We start from the raw sequence: 23,932 nt of genomic DNA on the forward strand, positions 1-23,932 counted from the left end.
AGAAAGAGCCGCCCTGTTATCTGCCCCTCCTCTGATCCGGCGTTATCGCGGCCGTGTTATCACTTCCCCGGAGCCCCCACAGGAAGGCCCCGGCTCCCGCTGCGCAGACGGAAGGGCCCAATCACAGGGAGGAATGTGGGACAAGAGGAGCTGCCATTCCAGGCTCACATTCATCCTCAGTTTGAGGACATTCTGACAGCAATGTAGCCAAAATTCCCAGTCATATGGAGGCTCTGCCGAGTCTTTCGGCAGAGGAGGAGGTCGGAAAACCTGGAGTCGTTCTGGGCTGAGCTCCTGTCAAAGGAAGACACTTCAACTGACTCCGTTCCTGACTGGACATATAGCTTCGAAATCAGAGCTTTGACAAATCACAACCTGGTTTCTCCCTCAGAAAGACCTGCGGCTGTGGAGCGGGGTTCCTCAGGGCTCCAGCCTTGGATCGAACACAAACACCATCATATTCATATGATATCATATCACTCAGGCTCAGATGTGGAGCCTGCGAGTGTTGCACACTTGTGTCTCTGTGTCAGGCTGGATTCTATTGCTCCGCTGACAAACCGGTCCGGCTCAGTTAAACCCACTTCAGCAGCCACATTCATGACATAGCAGCTGGACACAGAGGTCTCCAGTGTGACACACGCCTCGGAGGGGACCCAGGTACTGATGGAACATTGTTCAGTCTGTGCCTGTGCTTTGGGATGGTGCTGCTCTCCGGCCTTCGTACGTTCTGGACTCAGGATGAAGGTTGAAGATCCAAGCTGTGGGCCAGATCTTCCTGTGGCCCCTGGTTCCTGTCCTTCGGTCCTGTCACTGAAGACCATGCTGGAATCTGCTGGATCAAGACTGAGTTGGGTCTTCTACACAGGGGAAGAAGATTGTTCCTCCAGCTCAAACACTTGTGGAGCCACATGTTCTTTTCATGGTGGACTTCTGGATATGGATCTTCCCTCAACTTTGACCTGAAACCTGAAGCTCAGGCTTTTTAATGTCCTGGGAGCAGAGCGAGTCACGTTGGTTGGGGGTGAAGAGTGACGCTTCATTCAGACACCATCACCCTGGTGGACCTCCGACCCTGGTCTTTCATCCTTCTGACCGTTTAAACGCACCTAATCCTCAACCCGGGTTCCACCTGCTCCAGTTATAAAATAATCCCTGGGCTCAGACAGCGAAACGCACCTGATCACGACCAAGAAATGGGCTTTAATTCCAGAGAGGTCTGACCTTGTGTTCTGCTGCGACAGCCACACACTGGCTGCCGGGAAAAAGAGGCGTGACCCACCCAAGTTTTCCCCTCGTTCCTCCGCAGCCGCCGTGACGTCGCCGGCCCTGAGTCAGAGCGGGAGGCGGACCTGAGGGGATCCCAGCACTGACGGAGCCGAGCCGGACCCCGCGCGCTGCGGTCGGAGTGATGCGCTCTGACGGCAGAGATGAGCGCGCAGGGACTGCTGAGCAGCGTCTTCTCCTGCTCCCTCAGCCCCGGCACCATCGCCAAGCGGAGGCTGCGGCAGACGCGCAGCCTGGACCCGGAGATGGTGATGCGGAGGAGGCACCGCGAGGCGGACCAGACTCCCTACAAGGTAGGTCCGGACCCAACTCAACTGGCGAGCGATCCCGAGCAAAACTGTCTGTTTCACACCAACCTCTACTGCTGCTCCGGATACTACCGCTGTCCCCGCACCCGCTCGCGCGCCCTCTCCTTCACTGTGAGGGTTTGTACGCGCGCGCTCAGACTCACTTCAGCAGCGGTGGGTCGAGAGTGGACTCAAGGGGAAGTACTGTTACTTCAGGATAAAATGACTCGAGTACCAGCCAGAAGTCGGCATTTAAATCATTACTTGAGTAAAAGTAAAAAAGTACTTGGTGAAAAAACTACTCAAGTAATGAGTAACTGTTGAGTAATTTATGTTTTTTAACAACCATTCATTAAAAAAAAATCTTCCACATAGAAATTAAATTCCACCCAATCAATAAAATAATAAAATAAAGAAATAAATCAAGTACTTTAATAAGTAATAGAAAATAAATAAAAACATAGAATTAAAAAAAAAATTGAGCAAGTACAACTAGCACAACACTGTAGCATTGTACTTGTACTGAATGCGCCGGTCTCTCCCTGAGAGAGAGAGAGGTGCACACGCACATGCAGGCGATTTGAAAGTAAGGTGCGCCATGAAGCCTAATGTAGCGTAGAGTAAGAGTACAGCTTTTTCTTGACAAGTCTACTCACGTAGAGGTAAAAAGTACAGTGGCTTAAAACTGCTCCTCGGAGAACAAACTGTCCCAAAACCCACTCAGGTAAATGTAACAGAGTGAAAGTAGCTGGTCACTACCCACCTCTGCACTTGAGTGTCACAGCCTCCCACGACTGAACTACTGCACTACTTCATGGCCAACATCACACCCAGTACTACTGCTGCCAGTGGCTGCCTTGACTTGCAAAACTACTGCTGACCTCGCCCAGCAGGTCGTAGTACTGTAGTCACAGTGGAACCCAAGAATTATTGGATAGATTCTCGCACTTCTGAAAGTCATGAGGTGAGATACTTACTCTGTAACTCATAATACTGCGTGTGCTGTCGTTGGTGTGTACCCGGTACACAACTTCTTCAGAGTTGTGGGAACTACGTTTTACTACAAACACTGCGACCCGCGACAGACACAAGGAATCCCAATCCACTGTCAGTTATTAACATAAAACTCGTTGACTCTTCACACCTCCAGCTCTTAGCAGTAGGACGCAGTACTGCAGCTGATATGAAAGGTGAAGAAAACCTGAAATGCTATTGCTCATCTTCCTGACCCAGCTGAGGTGCAGCACCTCTGCCTTCAGTCTGTTGTCCACTGAACTTATGTTGTACTCTGCTACAGCTTGTCGTACCACAATGGATGTAGTGGAATTGAGATCTGAGGAGAGAGATGTGCTGAACACGGTTGACATAAGAGTGTTCCAATTGTTCTGGCGGCCATCTTTAAAACACACGTGTCCTGGCTGGAGTTTGGTCGTTTTTGATGCACTACTTCGATACTTTGCTGCAGCTTCTTCCGACAGACGATGTTCATCTTCACTAATGGGTATTTCAATACTTTTTCCAAGTTGTGTCTCGGAATACCTTGGGGCCTGCTCCATGGCGCCCGCTGCCTTGCACCCGGGTGAGTCATGTGACCAGCATGGCAGGAGCGTGAGAGTAAACGGACCGTTTCCTCGGTCAGTGGCACAGGAACTGGAAACGACAGGAGGCCAGCGGCGAAGAAAGAGCTGAGCTTAAAGGCTGATTGAGCTGTGGCTGTGCGCTCTGGCTAGTGACTGACAGTGTGACACCCAGACTCGGGTCTGGACGCCCACAGAGAGAGCAGCTGAGAGCGTGGAGAGAAGCCGGCGGCGGCGAGGGCTCTGCTCCTGCTGGGTGGAGGCCCCGGGGCAGACGCGTGCTGCGTGACCTTTCTGAGCGCACAATACTCTGTGGGGACAGCAGTGAAGTCTCGGGCTTCTTGCTGAGTTTCCAAGGAGCAAATCTCCGGCTGCCTGCGTCCGTCAGCGCGCACCTGCTGTCGGCGTTTAATCTGCTCAAATGACTTGGAATAATTGTTTTTCTTGCGGCGACCTCTGACACATCAGCGGGGCGGCTGACGTTCCCGGTAATTCCTGCGCTCAGCGGGTGGGGGGGCTGGGCTCCTGCCAAGTGGCTGACGCCTGCTGAAGCGGTTCCCACTGCAACACCTCGTCCCGCTGGACGCTGCTGTGAGGCCGGCTTCACCTCAAGTGTCACATTTTTTACCGTAAGAAACACCCCAGGTTGGAATGAGGGACGTCACATGACGCACTAGCATCAGTCACTCCTCACTCGACAGGATGACGTCACGTTTGACGCGATTGTGAAAGCGGTGACGAAACTTTGAAGTGTTTTAAACAGAAGCCAAGCAACCCTGAGCCATGACTGTCCTCCATCGGCACAGCTGTGGTGAACACGCGCGCGGCAGCGCCCCCTGCTGTCCTGCCGAGCTCCACCCACAGACAAAGATCACACCACCGTTACCTTCTACATTTCCAGTTATTCACTTGTTATTGGATAAATAATCTTTTACATTCCGTTTTTTTCAGTACTTTTTAGAATATTTTATTTGACTTTTTATTTTCCTCAAAAGTCGCATGGAGTTTTTCATCTTTTGCATGAGATCATTTACATCTTGGATTAAACTATGGATCCAGTTTTTTTACTCTCGTATTAGATTTCTTCAAAAGTAAAATGAAAACTTGGAAGTTATTGTACATGCAGTGGAACTAATGTATATGATTTGTTGTTCAAAAACAATGCAGGAGATGAAAAGGGTTGTGAATGGAATAATCTGTGGGACGAGACAAAAGGGAAGCAAATATGCAAACACAGAAGTGAGATTCCAGTTCAAAGACACAAAAGAAAACGTTGAACAGAGAAAGTGTTGGGCCAGAAAGTTGTAGTCCAGAGGCCATATTTGGCCCCGGAGCCACACGTTCACCAGACATTCGTGTCATTCTATTGAAACGTTGATTCAGCTGTGTAAACCTTGCGTGATTTATTTCCCTTTTCACCACTTTGTTTGGTCTTTTCAGCCCTTCACAGTATCACATGGTCTGTGTCACTAGTTGGCGCTGTGTGTCAGGCGTCTCTCTTGAGCCAGGCGTCGTCTCCGCCGGCTCTGTGAGTGTGGAATGATGCCAGTGTGTTTGGATTGTTCTGTACTGGTGTCAACACAGAGCTTCTCTGCTTCCGTGTGAGTCGTTTGGCCCGATCTGTTGCCAGGACGGAGACGCTGCTGCTGCTTTGCCAAATCTCGGGCACTCAGGTTTGGTCCCGCTGCCGTGCGACGGTGCACCTTGTGAGTGGCGCAGCCCAGGTCCGCGGCCCGTCGGCTGCGGTGTCTGAGGCGATCCCAGGACTCGGGTTCCGACCCGACGCCTCACATGACCGCGCTGTCGGCTGCTGCTGTCGACTCTGAGTCTGCGCTGTGTTCACAGCTCTCTCCGTAATTGAAGTCACACATTTCCGCGGGCGCAGACGTGCACAGCGGGGGTTCAGGCCGGGACAGCACTGACTCAGAGCCGCGTGACGCAGGTCCACAGGAACTTTCACGCAGTTGAGGAGAGTTGGAGCTTTTGTGCTGGGCGCAGTGGCGTCCAGCCACAGGTGCTGCCCTCGCTCCAGTGCCGTCCAGGCCTCGGTCGTCTGAGCGGAGACGGACGGCAGACCCATCTGGTTTCCAGGAGGAAACTGCAAATCTCCCTCTAGAGCAGCGCGACTTGATCCTCAGCGACAGCGCCTCCGGCACATACTTCTTCCCGCAGCACCCTGTAAAAGTCCCTTTTTCTCCGAGTGGAAAAACACTGGCTTTTTCAGTCTGACTCACCGAGAATTCCACTTTCACTGGTCCACCCTCTGCTCTCCGTTCACAGCCCTCGGTGCCTCGCTCTCACGCCGCTGGCCTGTTCTCCGCTAGATGCTCTTTAAAGATGCGTGTTATGCTTTTGTTTCACTGGAGCTCACCCCAGTTTTTGGGGCGTGGAAGGTCATTCACCTCCGTTCTGCCACATTCAGCGTGTGAACAACCCTCTTGAGGCCGGGAGGCTCCCCTCCCCCCCGCTCCTGCTGCACTACTGCCGCTCCCTGAAGCTTGTGAGGGTAGTTCAGAGTAGGACTGCGCCTGAGTGACTGTTGTGAGTCCATCAGCTGCAGCAGTGTGGCACCTTTTTTGAGACACGGCACATTTGGTTGGTTGAAAAAGTCGCACCACCTCGGCCGACGCACAATTGTGTGTTGGCGAAAGAGAGATTGTAGCCGTTTTTGGCAGGCGGAAACCAATTGCAGAATTAAAAAAAAAAAGTCCCCCGAAAGGGGTCGTTGGCAGTATGGCCAAAATATATCAGTATATTTCTAATTAACAATAATTATATCAAATCTTTATTCAGCGATTTTAGCACGATCTTGTTTGCCTGATTTTATCCTAGTTCTATGAACAGTCTCAGCTGGCTTCATAACAACAAAGATTCTTCACTTCTTCACCTTTTGTTTGGCTCTGCCTTTAGTTTCCCTCAGCTTTTAAACCACAGAGAAAGCGTTGACGGTCTGCGAGGGTCAGTAGAGTTTTGATGTGAGCAGTGCTGACAGTCTCAGGCGGGTCCGACAAGCTTCGCTCCGTCGCTCTGGGGTGAAGGTGTGTGGCCATGTTAGAGGGGCATCAGGTTTGAAAACAACTCAAAGCGTCATGAAGAAGAAAAAAAGGTATCTGCGTTTCATTCCGGGACGACGCGCTCAGCCACTGGGGCCCCAGAGAGGGGCCTCCTGCTGAGGAGGAGCGTGGCTCTGGTTTGGCCTGGAGCGACGTCCACTGAGGCCGGAGACGCTGCGCCGCGCAGCTTCCCAGCAAATCTCCCTCAAATCCTCTGGAGTTTTGTCTTGTGCTTGTGTCTGTCTCAAACTATACCGCCGTGGACCGAGCACCCGGAGTCTTGTCTCCACTGCTGTGCACACAGCTCTCCTTCGGGTGATCTGTCTCCAACGTGCAGCTCAGTCTGGCGCGTGCAGCCTCAGAGTAGTTCCTCCGTGACGCTCCTCTCTGAAGCGCTCGCAGCTCCGCCGCAGGCCCCGTGGAGTCTGGATTGACTTATTCAGACGTGCGCTCTGAAGCTGGCGGATGAAGCTCATCTCTGCTGACTGGGGCTTCTCCTCGGGAGCTTGTCGGCTGTGGGAAATGGAGGCGTTTCTCTCACTGTGCAGGGGTGAGAGGAGGACAGGGAGAGTGGTGGAACAAGAACAGGGCAGGAACAAAGGAGGAGGAGAACGGAGGTGTGATGTGATCCAGTCGACAAATGAACTGTCTGAATATTTCGGTGGATATTTCCACATGAAGAAGCTTGTCCGGATGTGACCAAAATAAACAGGTCGACCAAGTGCAACACTATCAAGCCACATCTTCACAACTCACTCGCAACGCAGCGGAAAACTCTTTTCAAAAACCGTCATCATCATGATCAACACAGACAGGGCTGTTGTCGAGGTGGAGCCGTCCAACTGTGGCTGGTTGGACATAAACTGCAGGTTCCTGCATCGATGTCATGTTGCAAAATGTCTGAGATTGAAATGTTAGTGTCACATGATCATGTCTGTGATGTTTTCAATACAGGTTTGCTTTATGTTGTTTATGTGCAACAATCACGTATTAAAATAATATCAATAATAATAATCGACCCAAGTTTTAAAATAAAACAGGTTCAGCTTTCTTTATTAATCCACTGTTTTAACTCCACATCCTAGATTTAGATGTGAATAAAGGTAAAAATATTCTGAAGCTGTTATGACTCATTTCCCGCTGGATTGTCAACCCTCATCAATAGAACAACTTTAGTCATTTTGAAAAAAGTATTGAGAGCACAAAAAAGTTCATGTTCTTTTACGTATTGTAGAAATATTGAGGACATATATATATCTTTTTTTCAACTCTTATGTGATCATTTTAAATCGTGATCAAGGAAAAGGATTGTGTGAAACACACTTGTTTAATATCAATGGTGAAAAGAAGAACAATTCTTCCGGTGTATTGTCACAAACGTTTGTCTGATCTTTGGTCGGATGAATCACGGCACAAACGAAAGATTCCCATCTCAGCTGTGTTGGCCGCTCCCTCGGAGCAGCGCCTTGTGGGTCGGTACCCGGGCCTCCTCCCGAACCCGCGGCTTTGTTCGGAGGTCGCGCTGGACCTGCTCTGAACAAGCAGCTGGCCCAGCGCGGGCTCATGCCGAGCCTGGTCCGAGCGCAGCTGCGCTCCGGTGCGTGGCTTCACCGGCTGCAGACGAGTTTGAGGGCGGGGTCTCAGACATGGTGCACCTGCGGCCTGCTAGCGCTCGCCGCTTCTCCTCGTGTCTTCTGAACGTTGGTTTATTCCGGTGTTGACCACTTTAACTGCGCGAAGAAACGCCGATGATAAATGTGTCCTGCTTTTACAGAAACATACGGCAAGATAAGCTGTGTCAAACTCCAGGCAGCGTCTTAAAATAGCGGCGAGTGTTTTGTTTTATTGGGCTGCGGACGGTGATTTGGGGCCCTTCCTGGACGCTGAGATCCGTGTTCAAGTGTGTTCAGCGTAATCTCAGCGGTGGATCAGGCGCGATTGTTCAGCACAGCCTCGCAGGCTTCCTCTGTATTGTGCTCCGTCTCAGGAGTGTCGCAGCTTCCTCGGCTGTGGTGGCGATTGTTCCCGCTAACATGAGACCGAGGCGCGTGTGAGAGGCTGCTGCTTTCTTCGCACCAGTCCGAGTCATGGCGTGTTCAAAAGAGTGTGATGGACGCTCACTCACTCCACTTCTTCAGCACTCACAGGGTCAATAGCTTTTCTGTTTTCAGCGACATGTGGGGCTGGACCCCCAGATGGCCACTGCTGACCCCTGGTGGTGCTGATGCAGAACTCCAGTCTAGGGGGAGTCAGAACTCCAGTGTGGGGAGTCAGAACTCCAGTCTAGGGGGAGTCAGAAGGCAGAACTCCAGTGTGGGGAGTCAGAACTCCAGTGTAGAGAGGCAGAACTCCAGTCTTGGGAGTCAGAACTCCAGCGTGGGGGGTCAGAATTCCAGTGTGGGGGGCCAGAACTCCAGTGTGGGGAGTCAGAACTCCAGTCTAGGGGGAGTCAGAAGGCAGAACTCCAGTGTGGGGAGTCAGAACTCCAGTGTAGAGAGGCAGAACTCCAGTCTTGGGAGTCAGAACTCCAGTGTGGGGGGTCAGAACTCCAGTGTAGAGAGGCAGAACTCCAGTCTTGGGAGTCAGAACTCCAGCGTGGGGGGTCAGAATTCCAGTGTGGGGGGCCAGAACTCCAGTGTGGGGAGTCAGAACTCCAGTGTAGAGAGGCAGAACTCCAGTCTTGGGAGTCAGAACTCCAGTGTTGGGGAGTCAGAACTCCAGTGTTGGGGAGTCAGAACTCCAGTGTGGGGAGTCAGAACTCCAGTGTGGGGGGTCAGAACTCCAGTGTTGGGGGCTTCGATGCTGCTTGAGCAATGGGGAGATTCACCGGTGTAAATGGACAAGTTTTTAATTCCAAAATTGAAGTTATGTTCTTCTGAAAACGTCAGCGATGTTCCTCAGTATAATAAAGTCATAATAAAGGTGCTGCAGTAGGAGCCGACGTTGTAACCAAAAGCTGAAGGCAGGAAGCCAGAAGCATGTGACTGGTGTCTCAGCAGCAGGTGTGAAGGTGGCGGCTGCATGTGCAACACAACACTGTGCTGGTCCGACGCTGTGCAGCCGTCGTCCTCATGTAGTAGACCCTTGATCCATGCACAGTTTGGATTCACGGAGGGTTGGTCCTGAGCTCAGAGAAGCGCAGGCCAAACAGGTGCCTGGTGGGATTGAAGCTCTGCGGTGGAGAGGGAGCGTTGGTGGATCAGAAGATCCTGCTGTGAGCGGACGGTTGGATCTGGAGTCCTCCTGGAACGTGTTGGAACGGATCCGCTACAGCGCGTCTCGTCTCGTTGAACAAGACTGATGATCTGTCTCTTGTGGCCGTGACACACTTTCGGTTGTGAAACTGCCGAGTCGTGACGTCAACGCGAAGCCACGACAGGAACTTGGGCTTTTAATCCCATTCAGTTTCTGTTCCCTGAGTGGCGGCTGCTGTGGACCAGCTGCTTGTTCAGGGACCCTCACCAACGAGCGTGACTTGGGTCTGACCCGGGGCCTCCTCCTCCTCCTCGGGCCGACCAAGTGTCCGAAACAGAGGAACCGACGTTCTTATCTTGTCTAAATCACTATTAAAAAGTCGTTTGGGCAACTTGCGCTTCAGAGCCAGGGTCCCCTCCTGTCTCCTCCCAAGAGACTCTGGCAGTGGTGGTCAGAAATTTCTGACGCCCCTGAACGCGCCGTCTGCACGTAGGTCAGCGAGAGTAAACCAGAAAAAACAAAGTGTTAGGTGTAAACGTTTATTGAGCCTGACCAGCTCAAGCAGGAAGCGCCTTCATCTACGGTGGCCTTGGGTGGACATGAAGATCGTCTCACTCAGGGATTCATGAGGAAAGATGTGACTCAGGTGATAGGTCCAAATGAATCCGACTTCACCTGGAATGTTGTCGAACAGTGCTGCGCAGCCGACCTATGAAGAGAAAGGAAGAATGGAGGTGGAGTATCGGGAACGTTACAGGAGCTCTCCTTGCTGTTGACACTCCCAGCAGCCATCTTGGATTGTGGTGGGAAGTCTCCCACTGTCCGACGGAGAAATGTGACGCAGGTGATGTCATCTTCGTGAGGAAAGACGTAGATATCATACAGTACATTGAAGTACAGAGAAAAGTATATTTCATGATGCATGAGTGACGTGCTCTCTGTCTCCCCCTGCTGAGAGGGAGTCCTGGGGAGAAGGCAGCGGGACATTGAAAGGACGGTGAGGATGGTGACATTTGGGGCGGTACGTGCCGCGCGGCGTGCGCCTGCAGCTCCTGCGTCGGTGTTCCTGTCTCACTGCAGCAGGCTAATTGTGGCGCTCAGCTTCATCCTGATAATGAGCTGCTAAGCCTCTTTGGAACGTGGCCGCGACCATGATCTTGCCTCGCCTGGATCAAAGACCTCTAATCTCCATGGAGATGCTGAAGAGGTTGAGGATTTGGTACGAGATTATTTGAGCCGTAATGAGCGCTGATCCTCCGCTTCATGACACCGCGGCCCGCCTCTGTGGCCGCGCACGGCTCTCTCACCGCCACAGGTTTGATGCAGCTATGAGCCTGGTTTGGGACTCTTTGGAGGAGCTGGATCCAGATACCAGACAGGTTTTTTCACTCTGTTTTCATCAGGGCTTAAATCGGGGCTGACGGAGAGTCGCCTGTGACGTGGGTGTGATTGATGCTGCCCAGTGAAGCCGAACCTTCACGGCCTCCGACAGCCGTGACTCACCTGTGAATCTCTCTGTTTGTTTAGGGTGGTTTCACCTGGAGCGGCGCGTCGGGGCGGACGGTTGGCCTGAAGCCGGTGCCCCTGCAGAGCCTGTCTGAGCTGGAGCGGGTTCGACTCCAGGACGTGTCCTTCCGCCGCCTGCTGCGAGATCCAGACCTGCGTGGCCACATCAGCATCCCCAAATGTAAGACGAGTCAGAGCACTTCTGCTCCGTCCTGCAGGCCCGGGCGCCGTGTTGTCTCTGCGTGTTACGGTCCAGATGCTAAGTTGACAGATCCCTATCTTTCTCCGTGGCGAGCCGCGCATCCAGCTGCAGGCTGCGTGAAGCTCCTGACACCGCCGAGTTGACGGAGCGTTTACTGGTTCCACATTTCCATAATCAGCCTCTGCCTCGTGCAAACCACCGAGCTGCCGACTGTCAACCTCACCTACGACTTGTTAGGGACGGATGGTAACTTATGGTGCACCATATCCCGCCAAACCTCCACCATGACAATTCTGCATCTCAGGATAAAGTGGATAAACCCGCGGCTCACTGGCTGCATTGGTCCTGCACGCGTGAACATGAGGAGACGGTGACGGCGCCGCGCTCTCCAGCTCTGCGGCGTGTGACAGCTTTGGAGAGTGTGGTGGACTGTGGTTCACCGTGGTCGTTTGAACCTTTGCTCATGACACTGGTGGACTCTGAGTCTCTGGTTTCTTTGATGAGATGGAGTGGTCCTCACAGGCTCTCTGAGGCGCTCCTCTGCTTTGCTTCACATCAACAGGTGCAGCTCTCCCGCTGCCGAGGTGACAACACTTGCATATTGGCGGCGGACAGTTTTTAATGTCCATATGGCCCTTCTCTGCGACCCGTTCATGGGGCTCACTTGGTGGTGCTTGAGAAGCCTGTTGTCCTGAACACACACTCTGACCGGGTCCTCCATGTCTGCTCATCTGGATGAGACCGTCTCAGCTGACAGAGCTGCTTCTGAGACCATTTAAAAAGCTTTTGTACGACATTTAGTTGAACAGTCAGACTGGACCTTGTGGGGCTCCTTGCTGCCCTGACCTCCTCGGTCTGGCCCCAGAGAGCCACCATACAAAAGGCGACAACTCGCTGCTTGGCTGATAATGGCACCAGTACCAGTCACACGCCGCGGCGCCTCTCACTGGATGGGAGGGAGTCCACTCTTGTTAGCTAGTCCTGACCTCATCAAATCAGTTGACGTGGTTCCAACGCTGTCCTTGCGGCTCCTACTGTCCTCCACGTCCCTGCTCCCTGCTCCCCGTCCTGGGGACTCGTGATGAGCCACCTGACCGGTGAAAAGTTGTCCCCCGCCGCAGCCCTTTGAGGGCCAGTTTGGACACCCCTGATCTGACCCGAGACAGAGACCAATGTGGGCTGAGACCCAGACCGAGAGCCAAGAGAACCCAGAAGAAACCACTAGTTTGGTCCAATGACAACATTTCAGTTCAGATTTATTTTGACAAAAATGACTTGTTTCTTTTGCAGTGAGAGATAGATGTGTGTGTCTGTTGGACCGATAGACTTGTGCTTCTGGATTGTGGTCTCAGGTCACTGGGGAAGAGGGACCCGGGTGGCTCGGTGGGAACACAGGCTCTTCTTCCTTCAGATGGAGACATGGCTTCCTCACATCCTCTCCTGTTTCTGTGAAATGTTTTCCATAAGTTACTGTCCATTTCACCATCGTATTTCATTCAACTCTGGAATTGTCTTGTGTGAGTGAAGATTCTGCCAAATGATGGTCATTTTCTCTCCTGTAAACAAACCCTCTCGTCCTTGAGCTCAGTCATCCAGAGACGTGGAGCAGAGCAGCTGCTTGGATCATTTCATTAAAGAACCCCACGTGTGTTCTTCAGCTGGGATTTGAACCAGTGACTCTCCAATATGTCCATTTATTATCTTCCAGGCGGCCACAAGAGCAAGAAGTCTCTGAGGCGGAAGCTGGATTCACTGTCCAAAGAGAAAAGCAAAGACCGAGGTAAAGCTGCTCGCTGTCTTCAGTCTGGGTCCGGAGCGAGCTGAGCCAGGAGCCAGTCTCGCCCAGAGGCCAGGATCCGGCTGAGCGCTCGGACAGGAAGGGGTCGTCACGGGAAACAACACAAACAGTCCTGACGGCGGCTCATTCATTAGAAGGTGTCCTCCAGCGCAGGCAGCTGCTCCCCCTCCGTGTTTACAGAGGCACTTCAGGAAGAATGCGCCGCTGAGCCCTGCTCTGGTATCTGCGCTTGTTTACTGAGCACTGCAGTTTAAAAGTTCAAGTCGAAGCTCAAGGGTCCGTGAGCTGGTATTTAGTTTCCACTGGAGGAGCTTCCTAGCTCTCATGTGGATGTTTCTCCTCCTGGAAGATGAGGTCAGAGTGTGGAGTTGACGTGTGCGTCTGGTGTCCTCGCAGAGACGCTGCCGCAGGCGTTCAGCATCCCGCTGTGGCAGGTCATCGCCAACGACCACACGCACAAGCAGCGGCAGGAGCCGGCGCGGGAGGAGCACAGCGACCCCAGCGAGCTGATGCTGACCTTCCTGCACCTCACCTCCAGCTTCAGGCGCGTCAACAGAGATTTCTCCAGCAGCAATTCCTCGCTCAGCTCCGCCTCCGAGACCCAGAACGAGTCGCCGCTCCCCGCCGTCCCGGACCTGGCGCCCCGGACTCGCAGGAGGGTACCACCCCAAATTTCCTCTTCTCCTCCCTCACATGACTTATTCCTCCAGTTCCTCCAAGGATGGAAGCTTCAGTTGAGTCAAGGCTCTGATGATCCTCAGGTGAACTCAGGTCTCCCAGAGGAGGTCCATCAGGACGGCGGTCACTCCATCTTAAATGGCTTTATTTCAGATGTTTTGGCTCCGTTTCAGCACATTATTAGGTTTAGCTCCCGCTCCACATCACTGGAGCGTCGTCCAGATGCTCCGTGACCCTCGGGTGACCTTCATCAGTGCAACATCTGGACACCCAAATGGCGGCGTGTAGCCATCAGAGGGGTTAAATACAGGTCCAGCTCGCTGACAGAAACAAGAGTGGAGGGTCTGAGGTTCGAGTCCTGCGCAGACCTGCGCCCTAGTGTGACCTCGTGCTGCAGGAGCTCTGCTTTCCTCTCACTGTCTGTCCTGTGATGGGCTGAGCCTTTCACCCTGTGTAGCTGGGAGGGACCGCGATCCTCCGCCACCTCTTCAGTAGCAACAGCAGTGAGATGAAAAATACAATTGTTGGTTTCAGATCGACACTGGAAGTGTGAAGACTGAACCTTCTTTGCTTCCTCTCCCGTCTAGTCCAGCTTTATTTCCACAGATATGAAGCATTCCAAACAACTACGTCTTTTTTTTAACGTTATTTATTTAATAATCAGTGGATTTATTTATACGATTTCTCCGACCTAAATTCTTTCTGTTCCTGTAGTAAAAAAAACTGAGTGGTGAAGGTGAATTCACCATCATGATATTCCAGTACTGCTACTTTTTTCTCGCAGTCTAAGCCCTGCAGCTTACACTACAGCGCGGCTAGGATTTTTCAGGCTAAATCTGATTAAAGCAGAGGCTCTTTATTGACCCTCAAAATGCGCTGTTTTCGCCCGCGTGTCAACAGCTCCATCAACAGCAGGGATCTCCTGCAGGTCTGGAATCCAGAAGCAGCAGTGCATTTTGAGGGCTTTAATGTGAATAAAAGAGAAAACTAGTTTTGAAAGCCGGCGCACCACTGACCTTTCTACGGCGCAGACAGCACCACTGCACCTGCGGCTTCTGTACGAGCAAGATCGATTTTCCTTCTTAAATTTAGTGGGTGGGGCTGATATTCCGATATTCCGCTCGATGTCTCTCCAGCGCAGCAGGTGCAGCCTCTCTGTTTGAGGCTCGCTCCCATGCGCGATGACCCCATTAACATGACGCTCTCTTCCATGATGGCCGCCCGCAGGGAGGCGTGTCGGTGGATTGCATCACGGACCTTGACGATAACCAGTCGCAGCTGCTGGAGGCCCTCCAGCTCTCGCTGCCCGCGGAGACGGCGGGCAGCAGGAAGAAGAGTGGCGACAAGAAGCTCAGCCTCAACCCCATTTATAGACAAGTTCCTCGCGTGGTGGAGCTCTGCTGCCAGCACCTGGAGCAGCACGGTACGTGAGTGTGTGACGCCGCTAATCCCTCCCTCATCCGTCTGATCTGAGGCCAGTTTGGAGCAGTACAAACAGCTGCGTGATCCAGGAGCCGCTGCAGATGCAGGGGTGTCTGTTGTTGGTCTGAAGTCCAGGACGGAGCGGTGGTTGTTTGGTCCACAGGTGAAGCCCTCAGAGTAACCTGCGAGTATCTGTGTAGTAACTGAGTCAGGAGGGCGGCGCGAGAGCGAGTCGAGTTAACGCTGCGCTGAAAACCTTTGTGTGAGGAACCAGATGAATGTTTGTGACGTGTGAGAAGGTCACCACCTCCCACTGAGAGATCTGAAGGGTCGGAGTGGAGAGGAGGAAGTGGAAAGGCTCCACCATTCCAGCTCTCAAAAGGCACGCGGTCCTCTGGATGGCTGTGCAGAGCTCTGGGTCTGTGGGTCTCTGCTTCTTTGCCTGAACTTGCAACAATGATTCTTTCTCTCTTCACATTCATTTTGTTTCGCATTTAGTAGAGTGGAGAGTAGAGTGGCAGCCAATCCATGGGATCATCTCCTCACCTTGGTTGCTCCTCAACACCTTCTCACTGTCATGATTTCATGGCGTCATACCGCCCGCCTCTGTCTCCGGACACATGTGGTGAAACTGGATCATTTTCCCACGACACACCTGACACTCTCTCATGGCTCACTAGCTCACTCCTCTTCGCCTCCCTCCATGATGACTTGCGTCCTGGTCATGTGTGAGAGCCTCGAGTGCTTGAACCTGCTCAGTCACCGGCCAGTGATCTCGGACCTCTCTTCCTTCTCCTCACAGCGTTACAGACCGTTGGAATCTTCCGTGTCGGCAGCTCCAAGAAGCGAGTTCGGCGGGTAAGGCGACTCTCACCGGCGTGCGCTGCCTTCAGTGACCCAGAGGTGGTTTCAGCTGCGGGAGGAGTTTGACCAGGGCTGGGACGTGGGCTTGGAGGAGGAGCGCAGCGTCCATGACGTGGCGGCCCTGCTGAAGGAGTTCCTGCGAGACATGCCCGACCCACTGCTGACCAGGGAGCTCTACAGCGCCTTCATCAGCACCACACGTGAGCGTCCCGGAGCCACCTCCGGAGCCGTCCTGTCTCAAACCTCCCTGGCTTGTCCCCGCAGTGCTGGAGGTTGCGGAGCAAGAGACGGCCATCCAGCTGCTGATCTTCCTGCTGCCTCCCTGCAACTGCGACACGCTGCAGCGCCTCCTCCGCCTGCTGTCGTCCGTGGCTGCACACGCTGGAGACCAGAGCGGACCTGAGGTGAGGCCTTTTGAAGGGACGTCCTGGGGTGCTCTGGACCCTCACTCATCATGGCCAGACTGGACACAAGAGACACACAGTCAGTTCACAACAAAAGTAGCTCCGTCTCTGCAACAGATGGCACCGCACGAGGTGCCGTACCTCACGAGGGCTGAGTATCGGCAGGTATCTGGTGACACGGTACACGCCCCGGTACAGGAGTGGTGACACTATACATGGTGATGTATTGCAATACTGTGAGTTCAGCAGTATATTGCAGTAAGAACCACCATCTTCAGGGGGTGAATCAGATAGTGCAGTACAATATTATGTGCATGAGGACAAGTTTATTGTGATGACGTCAGCCCACTTAGACCTTCAGTCATTTCCCAGTCCAACAGAGGAATGAATCGCCCCTTTGATCAGCGAAATCAATCCAGTGTGCAGACGTGTCCCAAATGCAGCAGCAGCATCAAAATATCCACGTATTAAGTGTTGATTTAAACAACTTAAAATATCAAGACGATATCACGCTATATCAATACAGACATCAAGGATCACGATATTTGAGCGTATGGATATTTTCTTACAGCCCTGTACCATGCCACATTTCTACTTGTTGTGTTGTTGTTCAAGTACTTGAAGTACAAAAACAAATCCACAAAATAAAACAGTCTGAAACACTCCGATGAGATCAGCCTTATCTTGTTTCCCCTGACTCGTGTCTGACATGAGGGCCGTGTTGCCACAACTCGACCTTTAGCGCGGCGTCACACTCGCCTCCTTAAGAGCCTCTGTGTGGTAATGATCACCGCTTAATGGCTTGTAATGATGATCACGTTGGTAAGTGGGTTCCCCGAGGTAAAGCTGCGGTTTGGACCGGTCCTCCTCAGCCGAGGGTCCCGTGTTGAGAGGGTCTCGTGCTGAGCCGCTCAGCGGTGTCGAGGCTGAGTCGGGTTCTTCAACAGGGAATACGGCGCCTCCTCACTGCCGGCAGCTCAGCGTGTTGACACTTGACACCAGCAGAGGTCCAGGTCCTGGTTCTGATCGCTCTTCTCCTCTTCCCCTCAGCCTTCCCAGGGTCAGGGCAACAAAATGACGTCGGTGAATCTGGCGACCATATTGGGGCCCAACCTCCTCCACAAGCAGAAGAACTGGGACCGGGAGTTTGCGGTCCAGAGCTCGGCCCGTGCGGAGGAGAGCTCGGCCGTGATCAGCGTGGTCCAGAGGATGATCGACTCCTATCACAGCTTGTTCACGGTGCGGCCCAGTTTCACTCTTGGGTTGGTGGCGACTGGCAGCCTCCTGTTGCTCACCCTTCGCTGCGTCTTCACTGTCAGTGGTCGTGTCGTGTCATGTCATCACCTGAAGAGTTTATCTGCAGCTCATGAGTTCATAAACAGCTCCTGAATGTGGCTGAGTCCAGCTTGTCCGACATGAGTGATGTTGTCTGGTGTCGCAGGTGTCTGCCGACCTGCAGAACGAGGTTCTGATGAGTTTGCTGGAAAGTGACCCGGACGTTGTGGACTACCTGCTGAGGAGGAAAGACTCCCGGGGCTCGTGAGTTTCCTCGGTTGAGAAAAGCCTGTCGTGTTTGAGTGTAACGTGGGGTTTGTTTGTGCAGAGAGTCGGGCCCCGTGACTCTGGAGGGACGGCCCCTGTCGGAGCGCTGCTCCTCCGACGAGTCCAGTGGCGAAGTGTCTCCGTACGACAACAACTCGCCGGTCCAGTCTGCCGGGCTGCTCACGCGGTCCTCTCAAAGCCGACGCCCGTCTTCAGGTTCACGCCGCAGACTTGACAGAAGGTCCCGAGGACAGTGTGGCAGGTCGGCGCCCGACTTGTCTAAGGACAGAGGTGAGTCGGTTTTTCAGTTGAGATAGATGCTGGAGCAGACCTGGGCAAAGTGCGGCCCGGGGGCCATATGCAGCCCTTTGCCTGTGTTTTTGTGGCCCTCATGAGGTCAGACTATAACTATCCAACTGATGAGTCATCGTTTTTCTTTTTTTTAAATCCTCTTTCTGTTTTATCCAGTGCTGGTGCAACGGTAAATACAACACATTCATGACTAAGGTTACGTTTCTTCTTTTCATTTGTCATTTTAGTATTTTCCTGAAAACTCGTTGACGGACATTGAAAATGAATTGCCTTTTGATCGTAGGTGTTTGGACCATAGTTTTGTTATGATTTACATTCAAATAAGAGGCATGGAAAATAATGTTTTAGAGGCTTCATGCCATATTTACACTTTTAAATATCTTTGCTTCCATTGAATATTTGATGGTTCATTTGGTCCTTAGGATGTTTCACGCTTCGTAGTCATTGCTGTTTTTCTTTTGGCACGATGGCCCCTCATGACAGTCAGAGTTTATAATGTGGCCCTCAGGAAATGTAACTGCCACCTCGGTGCTAGAATCTGTGACTGATCTGAGGAAATGCTGACTGAGGTGAAGAAGAGAGTGCAGCAGGGTGGAGAGCACTGTGTCCTCAGATGGTGTGTGGAGGCTCAGGAGTCAGAGTCAGAAGAGTCAGAGTCAGGAACGGGTCCATCAGGGAGGACAGATGGAGAGGAGAGATAGACCAAGGAGGTTGGAGATAAAGAGGAGGAGGACCTTATCTCCAGGTGGAGGAGATATGACTCAGCTGGTCTCAGCTCATTTGGGAGAGGCTCAAGTTAGAACTTCAGCTGCTTGGACACCCTCACGCGACTTTATCTCTTGGCCTCTGAGGTTTCTGGAGAAAGTCTGGACCTCTCTCCTCCGACTGCTGCCTCAGCGACCCTGCCTTGGACACGTATAGGAAGCCGATTGAAACGATTTTGACAGATGGAACATGTTAAGTAACAGCTGTTATTACTTTCCTTGCCGCTGTGAAAGACACGGTGAGTCAGTAACTACCGCGTGTCAGGGTTACTGAGTGACACTCCAGGTGGATGTAACCAGGACGTGTCAGATGAACAAACACGAGTCTGGGCTCTGGAGTTCAGCATCTGTTGTTTGGCGAGCAGCGGGACGTGTCAGCCTCCTCCTGTTTACTCTCCCATTCCGCGGAGACCTCACAGGTTTTTAAGTTCCTCTCTGAGGACCGGCTCTTCTGGGACGCGTGTTCAGCCAACAACGGAGCGTGTCTGACTAACGCTCGCTCCTGCAGGCTCCCTGGGAGACACGTCGGAGGGCGAGTCCTGCGGATCCTCAGACGGCCTCGGCAGTCGCCAAGGTAACAGCAAGCCGCCTGTCCTTGCAGCTGCCGCCTCATTGGACGGGGCAGAGTGTGGGCCACACCTCCCGCTCGGTCCTGTGGAACAGAGCGGGCGGCAGCCGGGATCAGCGCCGCTCCCGGAGCTGGCCGGCCAATTGGAGGCCGTCAGCTCGGACGATCCGGCAGAAAGGACAGGACGCCCTGGAGGTCACTTCCTCAAAGCCAGAAGGTGCCGTCTGCCCCCGCATTTCTACTCCAGACCTCTGAGGGAGACGCGCGTCTCCCACCCCTCGCCATCAGAGTGGTGTCGGCAGCTGGAGCCCCCGAGCAGGTGCCCGGACTCGCAGGCGGAGAAGTGGCTCACATGGAAGCTTCTGCCCAAGGACAAGACTGACACGCTGCCGGACACTCTGGTGTGACGGGTGCGAGCGGCTCCTCTGGACCCCGCCACTGACGCCGTCCTCACGCAGAGCCTTGCACTGTACAACGCGTCCACACACAAATGTGCTTTTGATATGTTCATGTATTGATACCGATCATGGTTGTGCTGCACTGGTCCTCACAACATTAAAGTGCACTTGCTCTTGCTCCCCGTGAATGTGGCTCAACTGGACGGAAGGAGACAGTGTGCTGGTCAAATAAGATCATTTTTCTACTTTAAGTTGCTTGAGTTTAACTTCTGACGGTTGTCGGCCTTGAACTCCAAAGTTCTCTCCTCAACAAAAACTCTTTTTTTCTTTGGTAACGTGTTTCAAGCTGGTGTAAAGGCTCTTTCTCCCTGCTCCGTTCAGTGTGATGCAGTTTTCATGTGTTTTCTGGCGACTTTTCCTCCACAAACTCTGCTCTCGGTCCTCGGTCAGGGTGAGGTTTCCCAGCCACTGGGATCTTCAGCAGGTCACTGTCCGGTTCCTCAGCTCACGTGCTGAAGGGTTGGCTTTTGTTTGAGGCTGGAGACCTGGAGCTGGCAGTACTGCAGCCTGGAGCCCTCCACCTGAGTGAGGTGTGTCTGGAGGCAGCGCTGCTGTCGATCCAACAGGAAAAGTTGCTGCATCTTCATGGAAACGGAACTGCAACAGGTGGACTGAAGGCCTCCTGGATAGTTGGCTCACATTAATGAAGCGCAGAGGGAAACGTGGGAGGCTCCTCGCCGGGTCCTGGTGGGCGACTGAAGCAGGTAGGTGGGCTTGCTTTCATTCCATGTCCTGAGGACAGCCTCACATCAATGATTAAAAATAATCCTCGTCCATCTCTTTTAATTGCTGCTGAGGTTCAATGAAGCCATGCGATGGTGAAACCGTATTCTCATTTAATGAGACTGTTGTTACTGTCCGCCTCATGAATCGCTGTCCGTGGTGCTCAGGTGGAGGAGGGGGGCCCAGAAACATCCTGTCAGCAGGGAGGATGCGGAGAACTTCATCCTTCAGGTGGCTCCTCCCACTTGCCTGAAGTACCTTGTGAAGCAAAGCATCTCCACTGGCTTCTGACGGAGGAGCAGGGCTTCTACTCTGAGTCTCTCCTGGATGACTGGCCTCCTCTCTCTAAGAGAGCTGAGGAGCCTCCTGAGTTCTTCAGAGACACATACCTGATGTCCGCGGTGACTCCTGTCCACCGCCTGAAACCATCAGTCCCAGTTACTTGACGGTGAGGAGTGGTCCCAGCATGGTCGCTGCAGAGCAACACAGAAGAGACAAAGGGGATGCAGTACACCAACCCGCCACACGGTGGCAGCATAAGCCCGCGTCATATCCTCCGTCTAGACGGGTTAAAAAATTGGATCCATTACCACAAGATTGCTCAATAATTCATCACTCATCGCGAAGCTGCTCGAAACATCATTAGCTTTTGCGCGGTGGCTGTACTTTACCTGTTTAATATTTAATACTGCCACGCTCCTCAACCTGCCGTTCTGCTTCACAGACTTGTTAAAACACAGTGAGAGAATCTGACGACCTGATGGCGCCTCCGTCTCTCCAGCGGCAGGTGACCGTGATGGAGTCTCATCGCCGCAGCCCTGGTGGATGGAAGCCCATCCTCTGGCGGGGATGTGCCACGGGTCCCAGCGGGAGGCCGTGGGGGCCTGACTCACCGGCCTCAGGAGCAGCTGCGGGGAGGAGAGAGCAAGGTCACGGGCGGAGCGAGGCTGGGTGTCCAGTAACAAGAGAGTCCTCGGCGCGAGCCTTCAAGGTTGAGAGTGATACACAAGTCCCCGCAGAGCCGAGCTGGAGCTCAGTGGAGCTCATTAAGGTGCGACTCAGAGCCCAGCTGATCACACGATACTCAGCCTCAGTCCATTTTTGCTCATTTACAGACACTTAATATGCGGCTGGCTGAGGAGCGCTAACATGTCCCTGAGCTACGTCCCAGGAGCGGTGGCTAACGCGCGGCCGTGGAACATAAAACTCCCGTTATTTACCTGGAAACACAACGCTCTAATTGGACGGTGGGGAAGTGTATCAAACATACCGAAGCGCACGTTTAACATTTCCGTAAGAGCAGTGTCTTTTGAAGGACGACTCTTTATGAAGCACTCTGTGAGGCGGCGTGTCCAACTGGAGGCTCGAGTGCCGCGGCCAGCCCGCTCTGTGACAGCTGGACCTGGTCCTGGGTTCAAACGCTGCGTGTAGTGTGCACCTGGGTCGGTTCTGCATGTCTTTCCTCCAGGTTTCCTCCCACATGGAGGCTAACTCTGAATTGTCCAAAGTGCTGTGTGTGCCCCATGATGTACTACAACGGTTGTGTCTAACCCTTCTATTATCCCCGATTATTGCCGTGGATTATCATTCATTTTTAAGTCCAGAGGACTGAGTGGACAAGGTCTGGTTGCCTTCATAAAGTGTTGGTTTTGCTGGTGCAGTGGCTTCTGCAGCGCCACCATCAGGTTGATCTTCATCCAAATCTTTCTGGATGAGTCGTACATTCACATGGCAAATATAGAACGAAGGTTCTCATCCATCTCATCTGGCGTTCGCTCCACCTTTTGAGTCGTAACTCCCACCGAGAAGTCGACCTCGCCCAACAGGCCCCTCCCAGCCCCTTCCTTGTACAAGACGTCCGTGATGACGTCTTCACGGTGGCTCGTCTCTTGGCTTGACCCCCAGCTTGCCCAGCTCAAGTGAGAGCTCACTCTGAACGTGACGTGACGCAGCACTAACCAGATACTAATCAGATTAGACTCTGCTGGGAGTCCAGTCGCTCTCAAAGGTGCGGTTTAATTTCATGTTTCATGCCTGTGTTGTGTGTGCACGGCTGCCACACTGTCCAGCCTGATGAAGCAGGAAGGTCTGAAGCAAAGTCTCTCAAAAGCACAGATATGAAAATAGAGCAGAAATAAATGGATATTTAACAAGGCTGGGAAAGGGAGGCCCAGCAGCTGCTGCTGTTTGACAGCAGATGCTGGAATCAGAAGTCTAACCATGTGTTCCATCAGATTCATTAGATACATGAAGACGTGCGGGCGACACTGCGACGTCTCACTCTGGTAGAACACTCCTGAGAACGGAGCTTTGGATGGATGGTTCCGGGATTGAATATTGTGTTGATGCGTCTCAACAGTGGTGGTTATTTGTCCTTGGTTCCCAAACTGACACACGTGACCAGTAATACTTGTCATGACTCCAGCGAAAATACAACACCAGTCTGTGATTTGTGCCGTCGTTTCAGGGGCAGAAAAAAAGTGCAGCTTCTTTTAGCTATCACGGCCCTGGTCTGTGAACCTTGCTCAACTTCAGATGGCGTTGTCAGACTGTAGACTCTTGGTTGTCTGGCTTCCTTGGTTTTGTTGGCCCAAATCTGTTGCAGTTTTAACCTGCCCAGCTGGGGGCGGCATGGCGGTTGCCTGAGAGCCACTAATCCTCCAACACTACAGTCTGCCGAGGGTTTTTCTTCCCCAACACAGATTGGACGGTTCATTTAATCGCTGCGCCGTCCAGAATCGAGCCGCTGGCCGAAACCTCAGACCTCCTGCAGGTGAAGTCTGGGACACGAGCCACCTCTCCAGGTGGACTTTGACCCGGGGCCAAACCCAGAGAGTTTGTGTTCACATCTCGGATTTTTGAGCCAAACAGACTTTGACCTGAGACAAAGTCCCCGGTGTGAAGGCCCCTGACATCCATGTGGGAGGAAACTGGAGTGCCATGTGGGCCAAGGTTCCCAGGATAGGAGTGCAGAAGCCAGAGTCTGGAGAAATTGTGCAAGGAAACGAAACACGACGAGCTTCTCACAGAAACCTCTTCAGAGTAAACACAAGGGTGAAGTACTTTGCGAGCGGCGGGGGTGGGGGGGTCAGCGTAACGGTCCTGATCATTACTCTCCAGGTAAGTGCTGCTGGACAAACTCTTCCTCTGTGCACAACCCAAATGTCAGCCGAGCGGCTGAGCCCAGCCGGAGCTGCTCGCTGAACTTTACTTTGGGAAGAGAAAAAAAGAGAATCAAGATTAGCGGATTAGTGGCGCCGCTAATACGACTGTGTGCCGCCGAGTCTCCGAG

At 52.9% G+C, this 23,932-nt stretch overlaps 1 protein-coding gene across 4 annotated transcripts; it reads left to right on the plus strand.

Annotated features, from left to right (window-relative positions):
* The first annotated feature begins 1,339 nt into the window (after nucleotides 1–1,339).
* LOC128765581 (rho GTPase-activating protein 6-like) lies at nucleotides 1,340–21,380 on the plus strand. Of its 4 annotated transcripts, XR_008415899.1 has the most exons (13): nucleotides 1,340–1,580; nucleotides 10,927–11,086; nucleotides 12,816–12,887; nucleotides 13,302–13,666; nucleotides 14,811–15,006; nucleotides 15,808–15,863; nucleotides 15,919–16,069; nucleotides 16,134–16,273; nucleotides 17,324–17,512; nucleotides 17,715–17,812; nucleotides 17,877–18,106; nucleotides 19,400–20,621; nucleotides 20,808–21,378. XR_008415899.1 is itself a non-coding variant. In XM_053876334.1 (12 exons), exons 1-12 carry the CDS (start codon nucleotides 1,431–1,433, stop codon nucleotides 19,864–19,866), a joined length of 2,274 nt encoding a protein of 757 aa, XP_053732309.1. In that variant the 5' UTR covers nucleotides 1,340–1,430; the 3' UTR covers nucleotides 19,867–21,379. The 4 variants fall into 4 exon arrangements, 3 of the variants coding, with proteins under 3 accessions (XP_053732309.1, XP_053732311.1, XP_053732310.1); XM_053876334.1 differs by having other exon boundaries at nucleotides 19,400–21,379; XM_053876336.1 differs by having other exon boundaries at nucleotides 13,302–13,564; nucleotides 19,400–21,378.
* Nucleotides 21,381–23,932: the final 2,552 nt, after the last annotated feature.

Source organism: Synchiropus splendidus, chromosome 10 (assembly GCF_027744825.2).
Source record: "Synchiropus splendidus isolate RoL2022-P1 chromosome 10, RoL_Sspl_1.0, whole genome shotgun sequence".
In the NCBI taxonomy this organism is placed as follows: domain Eukaryota; kingdom Metazoa; phylum Chordata; class Actinopteri; order Syngnathiformes; family Callionymidae; genus Synchiropus; species Synchiropus splendidus.